This window comes from Aethalodelphis obliquidens, unplaced genomic scaffold (genome assembly GCF_003676395.1).
Source record: "Aethalodelphis obliquidens isolate GAN/ISIS:26980383/991018 unplaced genomic scaffold, ASM367639v1 scaffold4, whole genome shotgun sequence".
NCBI lineage: Eukaryota > Metazoa > Chordata > Mammalia > Artiodactyla > Delphinidae > Aethalodelphis > Aethalodelphis obliquidens.
Window position 1 is genome coordinate 71,153,769 of NW_020837948.1, and position 20,810 is coordinate 71,174,578.

General features: G+C 37.9%; 1 protein-coding gene and 1 long non-coding RNA gene across 5 annotated transcripts in view; one reads left to right on the forward strand and one right to left on the reverse strand.

The window, feature by feature from the left end:
- Window positions 1–6,173, reverse strand: part of LOC113617514 (uncharacterized) — a 36,358-nt gene extending 30,185 nt beyond the window's left edge. The window contains exon 1 of the long non-coding RNA XR_003431678.1: window positions 6,004–6,173. This is a non-coding gene — a long non-coding RNA (uncharacterized LOC113617514). The remainder of the gene's footprint in view (window positions 1–6,003) is intronic.
- Window positions 1–20,810, forward strand: part of PDE4D (phosphodiesterase 4D) — a 1,268,462-nt gene that overhangs the window by 905,330 nt on the left and 342,322 nt on the right. Inside the window, exon 1 of one of the 4 annotated variants that reach the window (XM_027101069.1) lies at window positions 9,517–9,803. The exons of the other annotated variants lie outside the window; for them this stretch is intronic. Within the exon in view, the coding sequence (XP_026956870.1) occupies window positions 9,715–9,803 (89 nt within the window). The 5' untranslated portion in view covers window positions 9,517–9,714. Of the gene's footprint in view, window positions 1–9,516; window positions 9,804–20,810 lie in introns of those variants that run through there. 4 annotated transcript variants of the gene reach the window in all.

The following is a 20,810-nucleotide window of genomic DNA, read 5'->3' on the forward strand; positions in this document are numbered from 1 at the left end:
TGAGGTGATGGACCTAGAGTCTGTCTAACAGAGTGAAGTCAGAAAGAGAAAAACAAATACCGTATGCTAACACATATATATGGAATCTTAAAAAAAAAAAGTGGTTCTGAAGAGCCTAGGGGTAGGACAGGAATAAAGACGCAGACTTAGAGAACGGACTTGAGGACCCAGGGAGGGTGAAGGGTAAGCTGGGATGAAGTGAGAGAGTGGCATGGACATGTATACACTACCAAATGTAAAATGGATAACTAGGGCTTCCCTGGTGGCGCAGTGGTTGAGAGTCCGCCTGGCGATGCAGGGGACACGGGTTCGTGCCCTGGTCCAGGAAGATCCCACATGCCGCAGAGCGGCTGGGCCCATGAGCCATGGCCGCTGAGCCTGCGCTCCGCAACGGGAGAGGCCCGCGTACCGCAAAAAAAAAAAAAAAAAAAAAAAGGATAGCTAGTGGGAAGCAGCCACATAGCACAGGGAGATCAGCTCAGTGCTTTGTGACCACCTAGAGAGGTGGGATAGGGAGGGTGGGAGGGAGACGTAACAAGGAGGAGATAATGGGGATATATGTATAGCAGATTCACTTTGTTATAAAGTAGAAACTAACACACCATTGTAAAGCAATTATACTCCAATAAAGATGTTAAAAAAACAAAAAAAGAAATAGGAAATAGGTTAAAAATTGTTTCAGTGATATTGGGATTTTTTTTTTTAACAAAACAGAGTCTCTTATCCATAACACACTAGGCCTAACACTGATATGTTAAAATATATAAAAATATAACAAAATATATTAAAATATGAAATATAAAAATATAAAAAAATATATTAAAAATATAACAAAAGGAAACACAAAATAAAACCCAGAGAAAAACCAAAGTTCCCATTTTTTGAAACAGCTCCTGATTCATAGATTTTATAGGGTATTTTGTACAATATCAGAAACTGTGTAATATGCCCAGTCGTCCCATTTCTAGTCACCTGACTGAAGTCATAATTTACTGAGAATTACCCTGTATGAAACAATCCAGAAAATGTATTACATAGGACTAATGTGGAATAAGAGCTCATGATTGACAGCTTTTATCACCTAAATGGATATTGATTTTGATAATTCATAATCTTTAGCAGATCTTTAACATTTACTGTGTAGTCATTAATTTGCTTTTGTTAGTAAGATTTAGGAATTCAAATACACTATGGTATTTACATTACATTTAACAAATATATCGTCTTTGCCTATACAAAGTCCACACTTTACAATAGACTCAGTATGAACTGAGAGACTTAAATGTAGGTCATAGGGCATAGAGACTTAAATGTAGGTCAGCATCATGTACAAGCCATGCATATTGTTCAGATGAATCTCACTATAACAGTATAGTTCTCGTTGCTCAAGTCCAATATAATAACCACCTGTTAAGAAGCAAGCTCTTAAATGTTACAGGCAGAACCTAAGTTGTGGCTGCACAGCTTAGGTAAGAATTCACTGTAGAATTCTTTCAACTTTTCTAAATTTTTGAAAATTTTCATAATACTATTTTGGAAAAAAATCTCTTTTTGATATGGCAAGAACCATATTCTACATTTTTTTCTGAAACAAGTTTTACATGGCTCCTCAAGTTTGTGTTTTTGCCATCTGTAATTCAACTCATTCTGGAATATTCCAGAGCTGAGTGCCCTATTTACAGCATTCTTTTTTGTGCCCCCTTTATCTGTAAAAGAAAAATGCCAATATTGTTGTGAGCAATATTGATACATTTTATTGAGGAAATGCTGACCACCATTAGGTCACAGAGATGTTTTTATGAGGTAAGATGTTTTCTCAGTCACAATCCTCTATAAAGAGGGACCATTTTTCTTTTGTATCCTTAGCCACTTAGCACCGATTTAGACCCACACACACTCTCCCTCATTTATTCCTCAGCTCACTTATTGTCTAGGCATATACTGGTTAACAACCTAGGTTTTATAACTGTTGAGGCCTCAATTTTAACCTCAGATTTGCCACTCATTGGCTGTGTGAGCATAGGGGCAAATGACTAACTTTTTAAGCCTCCATTTCCTTAGCTAGAAAACAGAATAAATATAAGGTAAGCTGTTATCGGTATATTGTTGTGAGGATAATATAAGTTATGTTAAGCTCTTATCACACTGTAAATACCAAGTAAGTAGTTGATATTGTCATAGTAAAATAAGGAATTAAAAAAATACCCTGACCTTATGATGATGTTTACTTCACAGAATCAGTCAGTGCACGGGAGTGGCAGGGTGAGGAAGGCGTCCTGGGGGTGTCAGGTCAATAAGTGCCCAGGAATGGGAAAGTTTATGAATATTGGCTCCAATAAACGGATATCCAGATTTAGCGAGATATTGAACACTGTCATGGAAAGACTTCCTATCGCCAAAGTTGAAAGCATGAGATTGTTGTTATTTAGAGATTCATGGTATTTGGGGACTTTTTGCTTTCTCCCGAGGGAGTAGTTTTGTTTCTCAGCCTGGTAAGTCCATCACTGCTTTTCTTGTTTGTTAACATAATTCTAAAAAACTCAAAGAGGCCATTTCTGCCCTTATTTGGTGTGTGGTCAACAAGGAGAGCAGCATGAGTTGGAATCAGTGCTGCGCTGCAGATGCTTTTCCAATTAAACACCTGTCTTCAGGATCCCATAAGTTTTCAAAAACTAAATGGTAATGGGGCTTCCCTGGTGGTGCAGTGGTTGAGAGTCCGTCTGCCGATGCAGGGGACACGGGTTCGATGCCGCAGAGCAGCTGGGCCCGTGAGCCATGGCCGCTGAGCCTGCACGTCCGGAGCCTGTGCTCCGCAACGGGAGAGGCCACAACAGTGAGAGGCCCGCGTACCGCAAAAAATAAATAAATAAATAAATAAATAAATAAATGGTAATGTTTCTATATTTAGGTGAAGCCCAGGATTTTGAAGAATTGAGAAAAATTCCATCAGCTAACTTTAGTAGAATCCCTTACCACTTAATTTTTTTTTTTAGTTTTTTAAACAGAACCAGTAGAGGGTTTTCAATCTGCAAATAAACATTAAAATTTTGCTGTGAGATTAACCTTTAAACGTAACAGCTTGATATTCTGTCCTTACACACTTAGGACAAAAAATTATAAATGGGGGAAAAAAGGACAATCAAAACTGAAGACTGTTACCCTTCTGAAACAGGTTAAATGATATGCTGACTTACCATGCTCATGAAGTGTCCATTTTAGAGGACAATTCTTAAAACTAGAGATGTTTCTAGCAGTATGGATAATAGTTTTTCTAGTTCTCCAAAAAGCTTATCAACATTAGTAGCAGTACCTAAAATCTGGGGTGACATTTTCTAAATGCTTTTTTTTTTTTTTTTCCGGTACGCGGGCCTCTCACTGTTGTGGCCTCTCCCGTTGCGGAGCACAGGCTCTGTACGCGCAGGCTCAGCAGCCATGGCTCACGGGCCCAGCCGCTCTGTGGCATGTGGGATCCTCCCGGACCGGGTCACGAACCCATGTCCCCTGCATCGGCAGGCGGACTCTCAACCACTGTGCCACCAGGGAAGCCCTCTAAATGCTTTTATGTAAAGTACTCCATTCATCTCAAAAACTCTGCAATGGTTCTCTTTTGGATAAGACACTGAACTCAGCAAGGTCAGGCAACAGTGCTCAAGGTCATATGACAAGTTCATAGCATAACTGTGGCTCTAATCTCCCTTACTGGGGCTACCCTGAATACTTGCCCAATGGTGTTTCATCAAAAATCAGACAAACAAACAATTCTGGGGACAGGCCTGTATTCATTTGGTCATAACAATGACAGTGGTTTTTCTGGTTTTGTTATTTTATTTTATTTTAATTGATTGATTGCTACAGTTGTGACTTTGTCAGAACGTGCATCTAAGGACAGAGAAAATAGGTAAGTCCCACCTAAATTACCCATGGAGAAATTTTTTGCCCCTATTTAGGAACATCAAAGAATACAATGTAGGTGATGCATCTTATTTTCAAGAAGTCCTGAGATGATTGGTTTACTGATTCATTAAACAGAATTATTGTGATTTGTTTATTTTGCTAGGCACAGAGGATGCAGTAGGAAAGCAGGCACAGTTCATGTCCTCATGATGTTTAGGTCTGTCAGGGAAGCCAGACATTGAAAAAGTAATTGCAAATGTGCGGACAGTGACAAAGATTAAAGTGCAGAGGGCTGTGGAGACATCCCTTGGTCTGAGAAGGCAGGGAAGGCTTCCTGGAGGAAGTGGCTTTCAAGAGGAAGTTCACTCACCAGTCAATAACTAAGGAGGATTTTTTTTTCAGTCTTCAATCATGAGTACAATATTGAAAATAAAATTTTTCTGACTTTTAAAATCTTCACATACAGAAATTTAGACACTTACTGACCCCAGAAGACTTTTACACACATTTTAAAACATCATGTTTAGTTCTTTATTTCAAGTGATTAGCCTATACTAATTTCAAATTTTAAAGAATTTGACTATAGAAATATTTCCTGTTGACTACTTAAAAAAATCTCCTAGGACTTTGTCAGTCACTTACTAGACACTTAAGAAACATGAAACGTCTTTCTCTTCCCTCTCATTTCTTCCTCCCTGTTTTTTCCCTACAACCCTCATTTACCCAAGTGTTTAAATAGAACTCAGTGCCTTACTGATAGAAAGGGCTTGACCTAATTATCTTCCAAATTGCTAAAACATGTAGATAGAAATCTTGAGTGTATAACAAAGAATTTTGATTCACAATCCAGTTTTATTTTATCTTTTATTCTTATATTTAATCATGCCTCGTCATTTATTTTATTCTATGTCTTCATAATTTTAGCTCTTTTCAAATAACAATTGCTGGAGAGGGTGAGGAGAAAGGGAACCCTCCTGCACTATTGGTGGGAATGTAAGTTGGTGTAGCCCACTGTGGAAAACAGTATGGGGGTTCCTCAAAAAACTAAAAATAGAGTTACCATAAGATCCAGCAGTTCCACTCCTGGGCATATATCCAGACAAAACTATAATTGAAAAAGATACATGCACCCCTATGTTCAAAGTATCACTGTTTACAATAGCCAAGACATGAAAACAACATGAATGTCCAAAGATAAATGGATAAAGAAGATGTGATACATATATACAATGGAATACTACTCAGCCATAAAAACAGAACGAAATAATGCCATTTGCAGCAACATGGATGGACCTAGAGATTATCATACTGAGTGAAGTCAGATAGACTAAGACAAATATATGATATCACTTGTATGTGGAATCTAAAATATGACACACCTATCTACAAAACAGAAATAGTCTCACAGGCAAAGGGAACAGATTGGTGGTTGCCAAGGGGGAGGAGAGGTGGGAGAGGGATGGATTGAGAGTTTAAGGTTAGCAGATGCAAACTATTATGTATAGAATGGATAAACAACAAGGTCCTACTGTATAGCACAGGGAACTATATTCAGTGTCCTGTGATAAAAGAATATAAAAAAGAATGTATACATATGAGTACACATGTATAACTTAGAAACTTTGCTGTATAGCAGAAACTAGCATGACATTGAAATCAACTATACATCAATTTTAAAAAACTTAAAAAATTTTTGTAATAAAATAATTACTAATAAAATAATAATAATTTTAGCTCTTTAATTAATTAATTAATAATTCCTGTTTGTGTCCTGGAATATATATGAGTAAAGGATGCATGTGAAGCAGATTAATATGCAGAGTGTGCTTTCCTAATGCTCTTAAGACTATGGGGTACCTTCAATTCTGTTAGCACTCCCCTGGGTTACAGCTCATAAAAAACAGTTTCCGAAGTTTCCTTCATTTCAGAACATGGAATAATTCACCTCTAAATCAAGTAGACACACATAAGATTTAGAATGACTATTTGAAAGCAATTCCAAGAAAACAGCATTATTTTGCAGCATTTCCATTTGGAGTAATAATTGATAGTTGATGATGATACTGTATTAATGTAATAAGAGGGCCTGTTTAAACCACAGTTACTTACATGGAATGAATCAGGTTTCAGAAGTGCACAAGTCCACTTGTTAAATTTCCTTTCGGCACACTCTTTTGCAATGGATCACCCTGAAAATCGAATTGTTATGATGAAATGCTTATCAGAGGTAGCTGGTAACATGAAAACGAAATGCGATTGCTGGCTTCCACATTAACTTCTGCTGCCTTTGAGTCTGCAACCAGCAGCTATTTCAAAATACTGCATTATCCTGCACCCATATCTCTGCCTGCTCTGGTCTCCTGAGGCAATGTATTTCAACATCACACAAGCCCATTAATCTAACTGTCTGTTTCTCTGAAGTTTAGCTCAAAACTTCTCCTTCCGCCTATCAGACAGTGGCTTGGTGTGTAAATAAATGCTTGTGTGGCTTATGTTTAAATTCTCCTACTTTTAAATTTGGGATTTTTCAGATTTGATTCACAGTAGCTATCTCCTATAAAGGAAATTCTGAATTTCTGTGTCAAACATCAAACCCCAAACTTGCATTTTAACATCTGGAATCTTGGAAACAAAATCCCAGAAATGTTCAAGAGGCAAAAACGTCTTACTTAGAGCTCTGCAAAACATAAGATCTACGTTATTGGCAGGAGGCAGGCATTTTCTTGCGATTTTGGAGAGGATAGGAATTATGTGAATAACAGTTGGGTGAACACAAAGTTTAGATTTCAGAACGTGGTTTTCTCTGCCATGTAAGTTTAGTTTCCAACTTGTAAAAGAAGAGTTTGTCTCAGGGACAAACTGAGGGAACATCTCTCCCTGATATTCAATCATGCTTTTCCAAAAACAACTTCTGGGAAATAAATGCTTACTAATATAACAAATTAAAACATTCAAAAGATTCTACTTCATTTCTTTCTCTGTCCTTTAGTACATGTGAAGTGAAAGTTATAACCAGCTGTTTGAAATACAAATGACAGCACAGGTTCATCCTAGCAAACATCTTATTTAATTTTCTTATTGTTTCCAATTGCCTAAATTCTCATGTCTGTGAAGTACTAGCCAGTCCCTCAAAATAATATTAATGTTTATACTTGAAATCAAGGCTTAACTTCGCTCATAATTAATCTCAGAAATAACTAGTTTATTTCCGTGACCTTGCTGAGATCTGGTCACCTAAGGGGGATTATGCCTAACTGTACAGAAGAAATGGGATGGAGGTGGTGAGTAATTATTTTTAAGGAGAAAATAACATTAACATTGGCAGATACTTCTTGTATCTTCATCTAATTTCACATTAGGAAAAAGGACCAAAGTTTCCATTTTTCTGCTCATCATTTCACATTTATAGTTCCATTGTTTTGCTCTTGCTTAACTGTTCTAGATATCTGCTTTCAAGAAGCAGAGAGGGAAAAGAAGAAACGTTTCGGCAATAATGAAAAAGACAACTCTGCATCTCCTTCAATTTCTTTTAGAAGAAGGTAGACATTCTATAATACCTTCATTGTGCATTATTATTATGCCCTTATACTTCATCAATTAGATATCAATTAACAGAACATTCTTTTCAAAATGTAAATTGGTATGAACAAAGACAAGCATCGGTCAAAATGCATGTTGCTGGCTTTAGCCTGGCTGGGAAGACAGGGTCCATCTTTCCTTGACAAGTGCATTTGGGCTAACAATGCAAACAATATTTTTCTGCTTCCAATGTTGTATATATGGACTGCAGCTTTCATATTTAAAAACCAGTGATGCTATTTGTCCTACAAAATTTGAAATGCCACTGGATAAAATGAGAGCTTTGTATTGCATGGAAGGTGAATGAAGGAACTCTTCGCCAGTACCTTCCCTCCTATTCTCTTACTTGTTCTGTGTCCACCCCCCTCCCTCCCTTCATGCCAATCCACCTCCCACTCTACCAGTTTTCAGAGACATCCCCCCTCTTCACCCAGACTCCCAGTTTTCTTCCACTGTCTGGCTTCAGTCTCAGATGAAGCCATTCTATTCAACCCCGACTTGTTCAGCTCTGTGTCAGCTCTTCCAGGAATGTTTGCACTTCCTAAGAGCTGTCCTGACATGGGAATTAAATAGAATACGGGAATAAAGTGCTAATGGTGGAACTTCATACACCAGAAGGGCAGGCTGGGGTAGGTATGGACATTTTCTCTGTCCTTTCAAAGAATACCAGGAAGTTGACCACCAATCTTGCTCCTGTGAAATGGGGATCCCCATACAAAAGGGTGTAGTTTGTGAAGCATGAAAATATTGCTAGTTGATTCGGAGAGACTGTGTTTAGCTTTGAACTTCTGGCTTCTCCAAGGTCACCGCTGTTCAGTCAGCTATCACTCACCCTCTTTTAGCCCATCTGTCAGATAACACAGAGGTGAAACCGTAAAAACGTTTTCTATTACTCATTCCCAAGGCTGATACGGAACCTGTAGTGTTCTCAGGAACCCCTGGTGTGCTGGATGCTGTCATGAAGATAAGTGTCATGTTTACTGACTTGAGCTCTTACAGAAACTACAGGAACAGTTTGGACCCCTTGGGTATATAAGAAGAGATAGTTTGGCTACAGGGGGTCTCAAAATTTGGCAGACGTGGTGATGCTTACCAAGCTCAACTATTGGTTATATTTGTCTAGTCCGGAGGGAGTTAAATCACTGCTGGGCACTCCACGCCTCTCTAATCTTATCCCAGAGAAGTGGAGCTCTGCCTTGGTTTATAGTTGAGGTCACAGGCGGGGCAGTGTTTGGACAGGGACTGGTGGAATTATGCCACATTGTTAACATTAAATAGCACTTGGTGGTGAGGACCTATGACAGCACTGGGGTCCTTTGACTCCTGAAGCATACTCTTGAAATAGATGCCTCGCTGAGATGTGCTCGACTCTTAAAAAATGTGAAGGGCTCTATGTGGCTTCCATCATTTATTTCATTTGAAAGAAGTTTGTTTTAAGAGACTTATCAGACAGTTAAGAAATGTTTCTAGGGAATAGAAAATGAACAAGAAAATTGATCTCTGTTGTCAAAGTCACGCGTCATAACTCACTTTCCAAGGTGACACAGGATCTCCTTGAGGGAAAAGCTGCCCAAAGCGCTGAAAGTGATCTGCCTGCTTTCTTCTCAAGCTGACTTGCAAGGAGGCGCTGGTCTATCGAGACCATTAAATCCTTGTGTGAGGTTTGCTAATAACTATGTATATCCCTGTTTCTAAGAGAAGTTGAAATAAGGAAAATGATATTTGCCGGCTAGTTGTGTGAAAGTTAGTAAATCTCTGTTGAATTTCCCAGTCATGGGCATGTATTTACTTTTTTTTTTTTTTAAACAAAGGCCCTCTGTTTACTTTTTTTTCTTAAACTTCACACTTCAATCATGCCTTTCACAGTGTGTGTGTGTGTGTGTGTGTGTGTGTGTGAGAGAGTGCATGTTGTGCTTTCCAGGAGTGGCATGTGACTGTGCTGTTTAATCAGGGCTATATTTAAAAACAAATTTGCAAGGGAGCGTTTCTCACGTTATTAACGAGATAAAGTCGAAGTGAAGCAAGCTCTGTCGCAAAGGGCGAGTGTCACACAGCAGGAAGTCCCAGCCACCTCTTCCAGTCCTGCTTCAGCCACCCGCCACCTCCCTGGCAACACAGAGCACCACACAGAGGAAATGCCCTCCCTTGGCCACAAGTACCTCCTGGTCCTCCAGGGGCCATCCGGCCCCAGGGCCCTGCATCCACTCTGACTTGCCAGCGATCCTGCCAACTTCTTTACACATGGCTTTTGTTTGGGATCTTCGGGGAGTCACGGTGCCAGGACCCTCCACAAGAGTCAAATCAAGATTGCGTTTCTCAAAGTCCTACAGGTATTGCTCTTTCTTTTTGTGGCTGGGAAGAGTTTTCTTTTTTCATCAGCCTCTGTAGCTTTAGGCCCCCTGCAAACAAGTCTTTGCCCTGTGTTGATCTGTTTAATTTCTGTTTCCTATACTACATTACATTGGCAGGATGAATTGGTAGTGTACAGAATAGGAGCTAAGAAGATGTGAACCTTAACATAGTCGGGGGTATTTGGGAACCCACAGAAGTAGAAGGAAATTGACTAACTCTAAAAGCTGATTTTGAGAGTTAAATGGTGAACTTATAAAAGCATTCCTGTGACTGGTATCTGGAAAAGAAGTGTGTTAGCTAGCCGAATGGACTTAATGTAGCCATAATTGGTCATACTAATCTTCAGTTAACCCTTTAAATGTAAGGAAAGGGTTTTAGTTTGATTCAGCAAGCAAACAAGCAACAACAACAAAACACTGCTGTGTTGTTTATAAGTGTTTCAGGTCACATTCACATGGAAAAGTGGAAACTATCTCTGTGGTCTAGGTTGTAGTTCAGAGTTTCAATGTTGCCCAGGAGAAATAGAAACTATGAAATTGAAGTATGTATGTTATTAATCTGTTATGTCTAAAGATTTCTATAGAAATCATATGAAAAATGTTGACCTCATGACCTCAATAAATTGTCAGTTACAGCTTTGCTTTACATCCAAGTTAGCTTATTTTGATCAAATAACTAGGAAAAACAGAAGACAGAAAAATCCTTGATTTCCTTCTTTGCTCTAGTGTTTTAGATATTTACAAGAGAAAAGATTGATTCTTCACACAGTTTTTGTTTCTGATCGGTTAGTCTGTAGCACCGCAAGCTATTTCACCAATAGCAAATGGAGGTGAAATTGTCTGCAAAATCTCAAGAATAGGTCTTCCTTCTTTAGACCAAATGTAACACATGTAGAAACTACCAGGCCTTTATAAAAGTATGTGTTAAATTTGGATTAAAATGTGTTCTGATTTACTGGCATAGAAAATATTCAAAGTTTAGATTAAAATAATTCACAAGAATTATTTATTTGTTTTAGACAGTGTGAAAGATAGTACCCTTGGAATATTTTAGGGAGCTATAAAATCAGAGGAATCAAATTACAAAATTCCCTAGTAAAAATGCATAAGCAAACTTTGAAAGGGGTAAATAAAAGTTGGCAGTTAAAGGTGTAAGTAGTACTTCCTTACTACTAGATGTACATCTACTTCTACTTCAAAACAAAATAAATACCATTTATTTTTATTAATTATGTTAATTTGTTACAGTTAAGACTCTGCTTCAACATTAGAAATTATATGCCTACTCTATGCTTTACTTTCTACTGAATGCACTTCTCATGTTTATTATTTGCATCTCATGCTTATTATGGGCTAAAATGTATGCTCATCAAAGATTTGTAAGCATTACTGTACATATTTCCAATAGATGGTAGTTTCTAGACACTTCTTATCGTTGAGATCTGATAACAAGTTTCTAAATATAAATATCAAACTGCTGGGTAAGGTGAAAACAACAGTGTGTTGGACGAAAGAATTTCAGAAATCTCAGGAAATGCAGAATTTAAACTCTACTGTATGATTTGTAGACATATTATGAAATTTGCCTTCTTGGTATGCCAAAGATATTTTCCTTTTCCTTGGTCAATTTAATCCTTTCAGAAATACAACAAACACTGGAATGTCTAAGGATGAGTTTTCTATGTATTTAAATGCCCTCTGTTTGTAGTTCTAACAAGTTTCTTTCATCATGAGTTTAAGAGGTGAGAGTGACATCCAGAATAGCCATCATGGGCCAATCTCCTTTGAAACCTGAGAGACTTTGTCCCTCATATATTTGCTTTTAATTTGAATATTAATTGCCCATAAAATAATTAATTTTTTATATGTACTGTCTTCATTGTTCTGTGGATCCTATTTTCTCTCTCCCTGTGGACTATAAATTCCTTGAGGCCAGAGGCTCCCTTACATGTGAGGAGAATGCCATTAATGCATGTTCGATGAAGCATCTTGCTACACTCTCTTAGTTGGTGTCACCCTTTTATTTGTAAAATCAACTTGCTGATATGATCAGGGCCTATCATAGGCCGGGAGTCCAGGGGAAGGTTAAGGAGCTAGGACAGCAGTTGGACACTCTCATGTCACATTTTCAGAGATCTCTCAGTGCTTAAAAAAAAGAGAGTATGCATCCAGTCCCAGCAATATACTGACAATAATGAAAAAAAGATGCTTATTGTACAGCTTTAAACTTTTAACAGACCACACCACCTCAAATGCACCATGAGTCGAAGTATTTATGTATGTGTACACACACACACACACACACACACACACACACAGATCTTTAAAACATGGAAGTAACTTAAGCTTATCTTGACCTTTGAGAGGCTTTACACATAATTCCACTATTGAAGCAACTGAAATAACTAGGTGTTAACCAACATTTCTTTGTTGAGTTTCTCCTTTACAAGTTGGTTTCTTTAATAAAAATAATTTTGTATTTTGTAAAATTCCCACACGTGTCTAGTAGAGTGTTATTTTTTTCTTTGAAGATTGAATGGATATTACACATGATACTGGTGATACACTTGGGTTTAAGCTGGAATATTTGTCTCTGGCATTGTTTTCACTCCCTGGTGGCATTCAGGATGAAGAAAAGCCAAGTCTGTAAAGAGTCTGATTTTTTAAAGTAACAGTAAATCATATGTATTTGATGAGTGTTGATCCCTGAGAAATACAACCTTGGGTAGTTATGCTTAAAGTAGATTTGAAAGTCGTTTTTCCGCGGTGGCGAGTTTTTGCCTTTTATTGGTAAAGTGTACTTACAGAGAAAGCCAAATATAATTAATATGTAGCTTATTAAGCTAAGTTTGACTTGATACGGAAACAGAGAGAGTCAGAGACAGACAGAGAGAGAAAGAGGATTACATCCTAAGGAGGCTAATTTTCCTCTGTGGACCTGGAATAAGAATCAATCATTACTTTAGAGCCACACCTCTCGTGTCTGTCTTAGAGGAGAGAGTGGGGGGAATGATGTGCTTATGTTAGATTTGAGAAAATAATGTCAGTGAGTGAACTCACGTTGAAGGTTTGAATATAGGACCTGAAAAAAATTGGGAAGAAAATGATATGGGAAGCGAAGAACAAACAAGGAGCTAGTACTTAGCAGATTGGTGGGCTCTGACAACTCCCCAAGGGAACACTAGGACATTTTGTTTTTTAAAAATGTTGTTGTTTAAAGTTATAGTAACAGTCGAGGAAACTTGAAATAGCAAGTTACTCTTCTAGAGATGGTCTTGTCTTCCAACCAGAACAAATCACAAAACTTTCTGCTTTCTGTCTTCTCAAAAAGGAATGTTAAGAGGAACATATTATATGGGGACTGTGGAGTGGGTATTGTACAAGTAGAGGAGAACACCATCCAAGGTACCTTGAAGTGCGGGGTAGAGGTGATTTCACTAACATCTCACAGGCCAGAAACAGCGTGCTCTAGTTTTCCTGCCCCTTACACTAATAGGCGTCATGGATTATACTACATTATTGACTATTTGCAGAAACAAACAACCCTAGATAAACTTAAATCACCTCCTGTGCAAATCTTGGACAGTTATGCTGAAATCCACAACTTTGATATGGAGATTTTTAAGTAGCAGTTATTTGCAGGGACAATTGGAAAATACTGTCTCTTAGCTACTCTTTGTTCCAACTGAAACGGAAGTGTAGCACATCAATAGCTGTCAAATTAAACCTCAGTTTTCCCACTAGAAAATGCTGGCTAGAGCCCAAGTCTTAGAAAGAGAAAGGAACGCCACCCACAAATCAGTAAGCTAGGATGTAACTTTCTAAGTATCACATTAGCACCTCCTGTTGTATGGCATTAAAAAAAAATTTTTGGAAAGCTTTTCAGATGTAACAGATGTTAATAACTGCTCTTTTTAGTGTTCTGTTCCGTAGCTCATCTCATTCAATTTTTTAGGGTAAGTGAAGAGGATGGATATAATTACCACCAAATAAGAGAAGAATTGCAGGTTCAGGGATCAGAGGCTACACAACACACATGTGGTCAGAAGTCCAGAGTAAGAGTAATAAGTTTTAAATTGTATTGGGAACTTATTATGTACCAGACCGTGTTCCCAGGGCTCTACATACATGATCTTATTTCATCCCACAAAACAACCACACAAGGGGGACTGGCGTTGCCTTTTTCTTACAGATAAGGAAACTGGGCAGAGAGAGTTTCAGAAACTTGCCCAAGTTTGAACCTTGGCAGGCTGTCCTAGAGGCTAGACTTCTAGTCACTTGGCCGCCTCCCGTTTCCCGATCACATCTTCTCATCACCACACAAGGAGAAGTTCCAAAATGAGAGGTGTCATTCCAATAGACTAAATTGCCTCATTTAACTCAACTCAGAATCTTCCTCTGAAGAAAGAACACTTGTAAATTTGGTGTAGAACAGGGTTTAGTGATCGATCAAAATATAAAGTTATCAAATAATATCTGAACAGATATCCTCATCCACCAGAAGGCAGGCAGCAGAAGCAAGAAGAACTACAATCCTGCAGCCTGTGGAACAAAAACCACATTCACAGAAAGATAGACAAGATGAAAAAGCAGAGGGCTATGTACCAGATGAAGGGACAAGATAAAACCCCAGAAAAACAACTAAATGAAGTGGAGATAGGCAACCTTCCAGAAAAAGAATTCAGAATAATGATAGTGAAGATGATCCAGGACCTTGGAAAAACAATGGAGGCAAAGATCGAGAAGATGCAAGAAATGTTTAACAAAGACCTAGAAGAATTAAAGAACAAACAAACATAGATGAACAATACAATAACTGAAATGAAAAATACACTAGAAGGAATCAATAGCAGAATAACTGAGGCAGAAGAACGGATAAGTGACCTGGAAGACAAAATGGTGGAATTCACTGCTGCAGAACAGAAAAAAGAAAAAAGAATGAAAAGAAATGAAGACAGCCTAAGAGACCTCTGGGACAACATTAAATGCCGCAACATTCACGTTATAGGGGTCCCAGAAGGAGAAGAGAGAGAGAAAGGACCCAAGAAAATATTTGAAGAGATTATAGTCGAAAACTTCCCTGACATGGAAAAGGAAATAGCCACCCAAGTCCAGGAAGCACAGTGAGTCCCATACAGGATAAACCTAAGGAGAAACACACCGAGACACATAGTAATCAAATTGGCAAAAATTAAAGAAAAAGAAAAATTACTGAAAGCAACAAGGGAAAAAAGACAAATAACATACAAGGGAACTCCCATAAGGTTAACAGCTGACTTCCCAGCAGAAACGCTACAAGCCAGAAGGGAGTGGCATGATATACTTAAAGTGATGAAAGCGAAGAACCTACAACCAAGATTACTCTACCCAGCAAGGATCTCATTCAGATTTGATGGAGAAATCAAAGCTTTACAGACAAGCAAAAGCTAAGAGAATTCAGCACCACCAAACCAGCTCTACAACAAATGCTAAAGGAACTTCTCTAAGTGGGACACACAAGAGAAGAAAAAGACCTACAAAAACAACCCAAAACAATTCAGAAAATGGTCATAGGAACATACATATAGATAATTACCTTAAACGTGAATGGATTAAATGCTCCAGCCAAAAGACACAGGCTTGCTGCATGGATACAAAAAGAAGACCCATATATATGCTGTCTACAAGAGACCCACTTCAGACCTAGGGACACATACAGACTGAAAGTGAGGGGATGGAAAAAGATATTCCATGCAAATGGAAATCAAAAGAAAGGTGGAGTAGCAATACTCATATGAGATAAAATAGACTTTAAAATAAAGAATGTTACAAGAGACAAGGAAGGACACTACATAATGATTAAGGGATCAATCCAAGAAGAAGATATAACAATTATAAATATATATGGACCCAACATAGGAGCACCTCAATACATGAAGCAACTGCTAACAGCTGTAAAATAGGAAGTCGACAGTAACACAATGATAGTGGGGGACTTTAACACCTCACTTACACCAATGGACAGATCATCCAAAATGAAAATAAATAAGGAAACAGAAGCTTTAAATAACACAATAGACCAGATAGATTTAATTGATATTTATAGGACATTCCATCCAAAAACAGCAGATTACACTTTCTTCTCAAGTGCACATGGAACATTCTCCAGGAAACATCACATCTTGAGTCACAAATCAAGCCTCAGTAAATTTAAGAAAATAGAAATCACATCAGGCATCTTTTCTGACCACAATGCTATGAGATTAGAAATGAATTACATTGGAAAAAAACGTAGAAAGCACAAACACATGGAGGCTAAAAACTATGTTACTAAATAACCAAGAGATCACTGAAAAAATCAAAGAGGAAATCAAAAAATACCTAGAGACAAATGACAATGAAAGCACAACAATCCAAAACGTATGGAATGCAGCAAAAGCAGTTCTAAGAGAGAAGTTTATAGCTATACAAGCCTACCTCAAGAAACAAGAAAAATCTCAAATAAACTATCTAATCTTACACCTAAAGGAACTAGAGAAAGAAGAACAAACAAAACCCAAAGTTAGCAGAAGGAAAGAAATCATAAAGATCAGAGCAGAAATAAATGAAATAGAAACAAAGAAAACAATAGCAGAGATCAATAAAACTAAAAGCTGGTTCCTTGAGAAGGCAAACAAAATTGATAAACCATTAGCCAGACTCATCAAGGAAAAGACGGAGAGGACTCAAATCCATAAAATTAGAAATGAAAAAGGAGAAGTTACAACAGACACCGCAGAAATACAAAGCATCCTAAGAGACTACCACAAGCAACTCCATGCCAATAAAATGGACAACCTGAAAGAAATGGACAAATTCTTAGAAAGGTATAAATTTCCAAGACTGAACCAGGAAGAAATAGAAAATATGAACAGAACAATCACAAGTAATGAAATTGAAAGTGTGATTAAAAATCTTCCAACAAACAAAAATCCAGGACCAGATGGCTTCACAGGTGAATTCAATTAAACATTTAGAGAAGAGCTAACACCCATCCTTCTCAAACTCTTCCAAAAAATTGTAGAGGAAGGAACACTCCCAAACTCATTCTCTGAGGCCACCATCACCCTGATACCAAAACCAGACAAAGATACTATGAAAAAGGAAAATTACAGACCAATATCACTGATGAATATAGATGCAAAAATCCTCAACAAAATACTAGCAAACAGAATGCAACAACACATTAAAAGGATCATACACCATGATCAAGTGGGATTTATCCCAGGGGATGCAAGGATTCTTCAATATACGCAAATCAATCAATGTGATACACCATATTAACAAATTGAAGAATAAAAACCATATGATCATCTCAATAGATGCAGAAAAAGCTTTTGACAAAATTCAACACCGATTTATGATAAACACTCTCCAGAAAGTGGGCATAGAGGGAACCTACCTCAACGTAATAAATGCCATATACAACAAACCCACAGCAAACATCATTCTCAATGGTGAAAAACTGAAAGCATTTCCTCTAAGATCAGGAACAAGACAAGGATGTCCACTCTCACCACTGTTATTCAACATAGTTTTGGAAGTCCTAGACTCGGCAAACAGAGAAGAAAAAGAAATTAAAGGAATACAAATTGGAAAAGAAGAAGTAAAACTGTCACTGTTTAGAGATGACATGATTCTATACATACAGAATCCTAAAGATGCCACCAGAAAACTATGAGAGCTAATCAATGAATTTGGTAAAGTTTCAGGATACAAAATTAATGCACAGAAATCTCTTGCATTCCTATACACTAATGATGAAAAACCTGAAAGTGAAATTAAGAAAACACTCCCATTTACCACTGCAACAAAAAGAATAAAATACCTAGGAACATACCTACCTAAGGAGACAAAAGTCCTGTATGTAGAAAACTATAAGGCACTGATGAAGGAAATTAAAGGTGATACCAACAGATGGAGAGATATACCATGTTCTTGGATTGGAAGAATCAATATTGTGAAAATGACTATACTTCCCAAAGCAATCTACTGATTCAATGCAATCCCTATCAAATTACCCATGGCATTTTTTATGGAACTAGAACTTAAAATTTGTATGGAGACACTAAAGACCCCAAATAGCCAAAGCAGTCTTGAGGGAAAAAAATGAAGCTGGAGAAATCAGACTCCCTGACTTCAGACTATACTACAAAGCTACAGTAATCAAGACAATATGGTACTGGCATAGAAACAGAAACATAGATCAATGGAACAAGATAGAAAGCCCAGAGGGAAACCCAAGCACCTATGTTCAACTAATCTATGACAAAGGGGGCAAGGATATACAATGGAGAAAAGACAGTCTCTTCAATAAGTGGTGCTGGGAAAACTGGACAGCTACATGTAAAAGAATGAAATTAGAACACTCCCTAACACCATACACAAAAATAAACTCAAAATGTATTAAAGACCTAAATGTAAGACCGGATACTATAAAACTCTTAGTGGAAAACATAGGAAGAACACTCTTTGACATAAATCACAGCAAGATCTTTTTTGATCCACCTCCTAGAGTAATGGAAATAAAACAAAAATAAACAAATGGGACCTAATGAAACTTAAAGTCTTTTGCACAGTAAAGTAAACCGTAAACAAGACGAAAAGGCAACCCTCAGAATGGGAGAAAATATTTGCAAATGAATCAACGGACAAAGGATTAATCTCCAGAATATATAAACAGGTCATGCAGCTCAATATTAAAAAAGGAAACAACCCAATCCAAAAATGGGCAGAAGACCTTAATAGACATTTCTCCAAAGAAGACATACAGATTGCCAACAAACACATGAAAGGATGCTCAACATCACTAATTATTAGAGAAATGCAAATCAAAACTACAATGAGGTATCACCTCACACCAGTTAGAATGGGCTTCATCAGAAAATCTACAAACAACAAATGCTGGAGAGGGTGTGGAGAAAAGGGAACCCTCTTGCACTGTTGGTGGGAATGTAAACTGATACAGCCACTATGGAGAACAGTATGGAGGTTCCTTAAAAAACTAAAAATAGAATTACCATATGATTTAGCAATCCCACTACTGGGCATATACCCAGAGAAAACCACAATTCAAAAAAACACATGCACCCCAATATTCATTGCAGCACTATTTACAGTAACCAGGTCATGGAAGCAACCTAAATGCCCATTGACAGATGAATGGATAAAGAAGATGTGGTACATATATCCGATGGAGTATTACTCAGCCTTAAAAAGGAATGAAATTGGGTCATTTGTTGATACGTGGATGGATCTAGAGACTGTCATACAGAGTGAAGTAAGTGTAAGTCAGAAAGAGAAAAACAAATATCGTATATTAACGCATATATGTGGAACCTAGAAAAATGGTACAAATGAACTGGTTTGCAGGGCAGAAATTGAGACACAGATGTAGAGAACAAACGTATGGACACCAAGGGGGGAAAGCCGCGAGGGGGTGGTGGTGGTGGTGTGCTGAATTGGGTGATTGGAATTGCCATGTGTTCACTGATGTGTATAAAATTGATGACTAACAAGAACCTGCTGTATAAAAATATATTAAAAAAATAATATCTGAACAGTCTTCTAACCTAATTGAGATTGGCTTAAAGTAGTGTTAAGCGAACGCATCAAAATATGTGTTTCTTATGGAAAAAGAAAGGAAACTAATCAGTGATTTTATGTGCTTCTCTCCTCTCCCTGAGTTTTGCTTCATCAGCTTCCATCTAGCCTATTTCCTGTGGCCAAAAACACTGGTCATGGTCGTATTTTACTACCAAAATGTTGCTCCTTGGCCAGCTGTTCAGAGGAGCCAGAAGATTCTCTGAACTACAGAGGTCAACTTCATCCTGTCTTATGCCTATTTATTCCATTGGCATTGTCTTGAATGTGGAAACATCATTCTTAATGATATTCCAAATCGTGAGTAATATTAGCTAAATTGAAGATGAGTAAAATAGTTTCCTTATAGGCAACACAGCAGTCATTATGAGAATAACATCATGGTTACCAACCATTGCACATTGTGTTAGGGGGCAGGGTAGAGGAGGGAGACTTTGGCTTTAGAGCCAAACAGACCAAGCTTGAATGCCAGCTCTGCTGCTTTCTTAACTGGGTAATTCCCTAACCTCCATTAGCAGATTCCCAGTCTGTAAGTGGAAAATAAAAATGTCTGCTTTAAAGGGCCAGTGTGCCCTTAAATGAAATATGTACATAAAAGTTGGCCTGCCTACCATCTCTTTAATAGCATTTTCTACACTTCCCTTAGGGTTTCACCAATTCTGTGATGCTTCTCTTGTAAGTTACATAGCGGTTAACTGTTATCATTGGAACCACTCTTGGTTACAGAATAGCACAGTACAGCTCACCTATAAACAATTATCTTATAAGCAACTTGCACATAGAAAAACAGCGTCACCTTGACAAGGTGCCGGGTATGGTGATTAAGAGCTGGTTGTCTCTCCAGCTGCACTGCTGAGGTTGAAATGTCAACACTTTTACAGCTCCGAGACATTGGTCAAGCTACTTCACTTCAGACTGCCTTAGTTTTCTCATCTGTTAAATGGGAGGGTGTGAGGATTAAGTGTGTTAGCCACAGGTCATGCCTGGCACGTAGACAACACTAAAATTAATGTTACTTAGTAGTAATACATACTAGAATGTAAGCTCCATGTGGCAGCAATTTTTGTGTTTTTTTCCACCTCTGCATTGCCAGTGCCTCGAAGGGTGTGTGGCATATAGTAGATGCTTGATGTATATGTATTGAACGAATGAACCGATCAGCCAATGTTTTTAGGCCCCTGACAAGAGTAAGGACACTCTGCCCTCTTTCCGCGTATCATGGCACAGAGAGTTAAAGCTGAAGAGACGTCGGAGTTCGTCAGCTCAAACCCATCACCCAGCATTGAAAAGCCTGAAGACCACTCTAGCTCTTAAGTAGGTGAAGTCAATCTAATGCAAAAGACAGACATCCCAAGAGCAACAAAT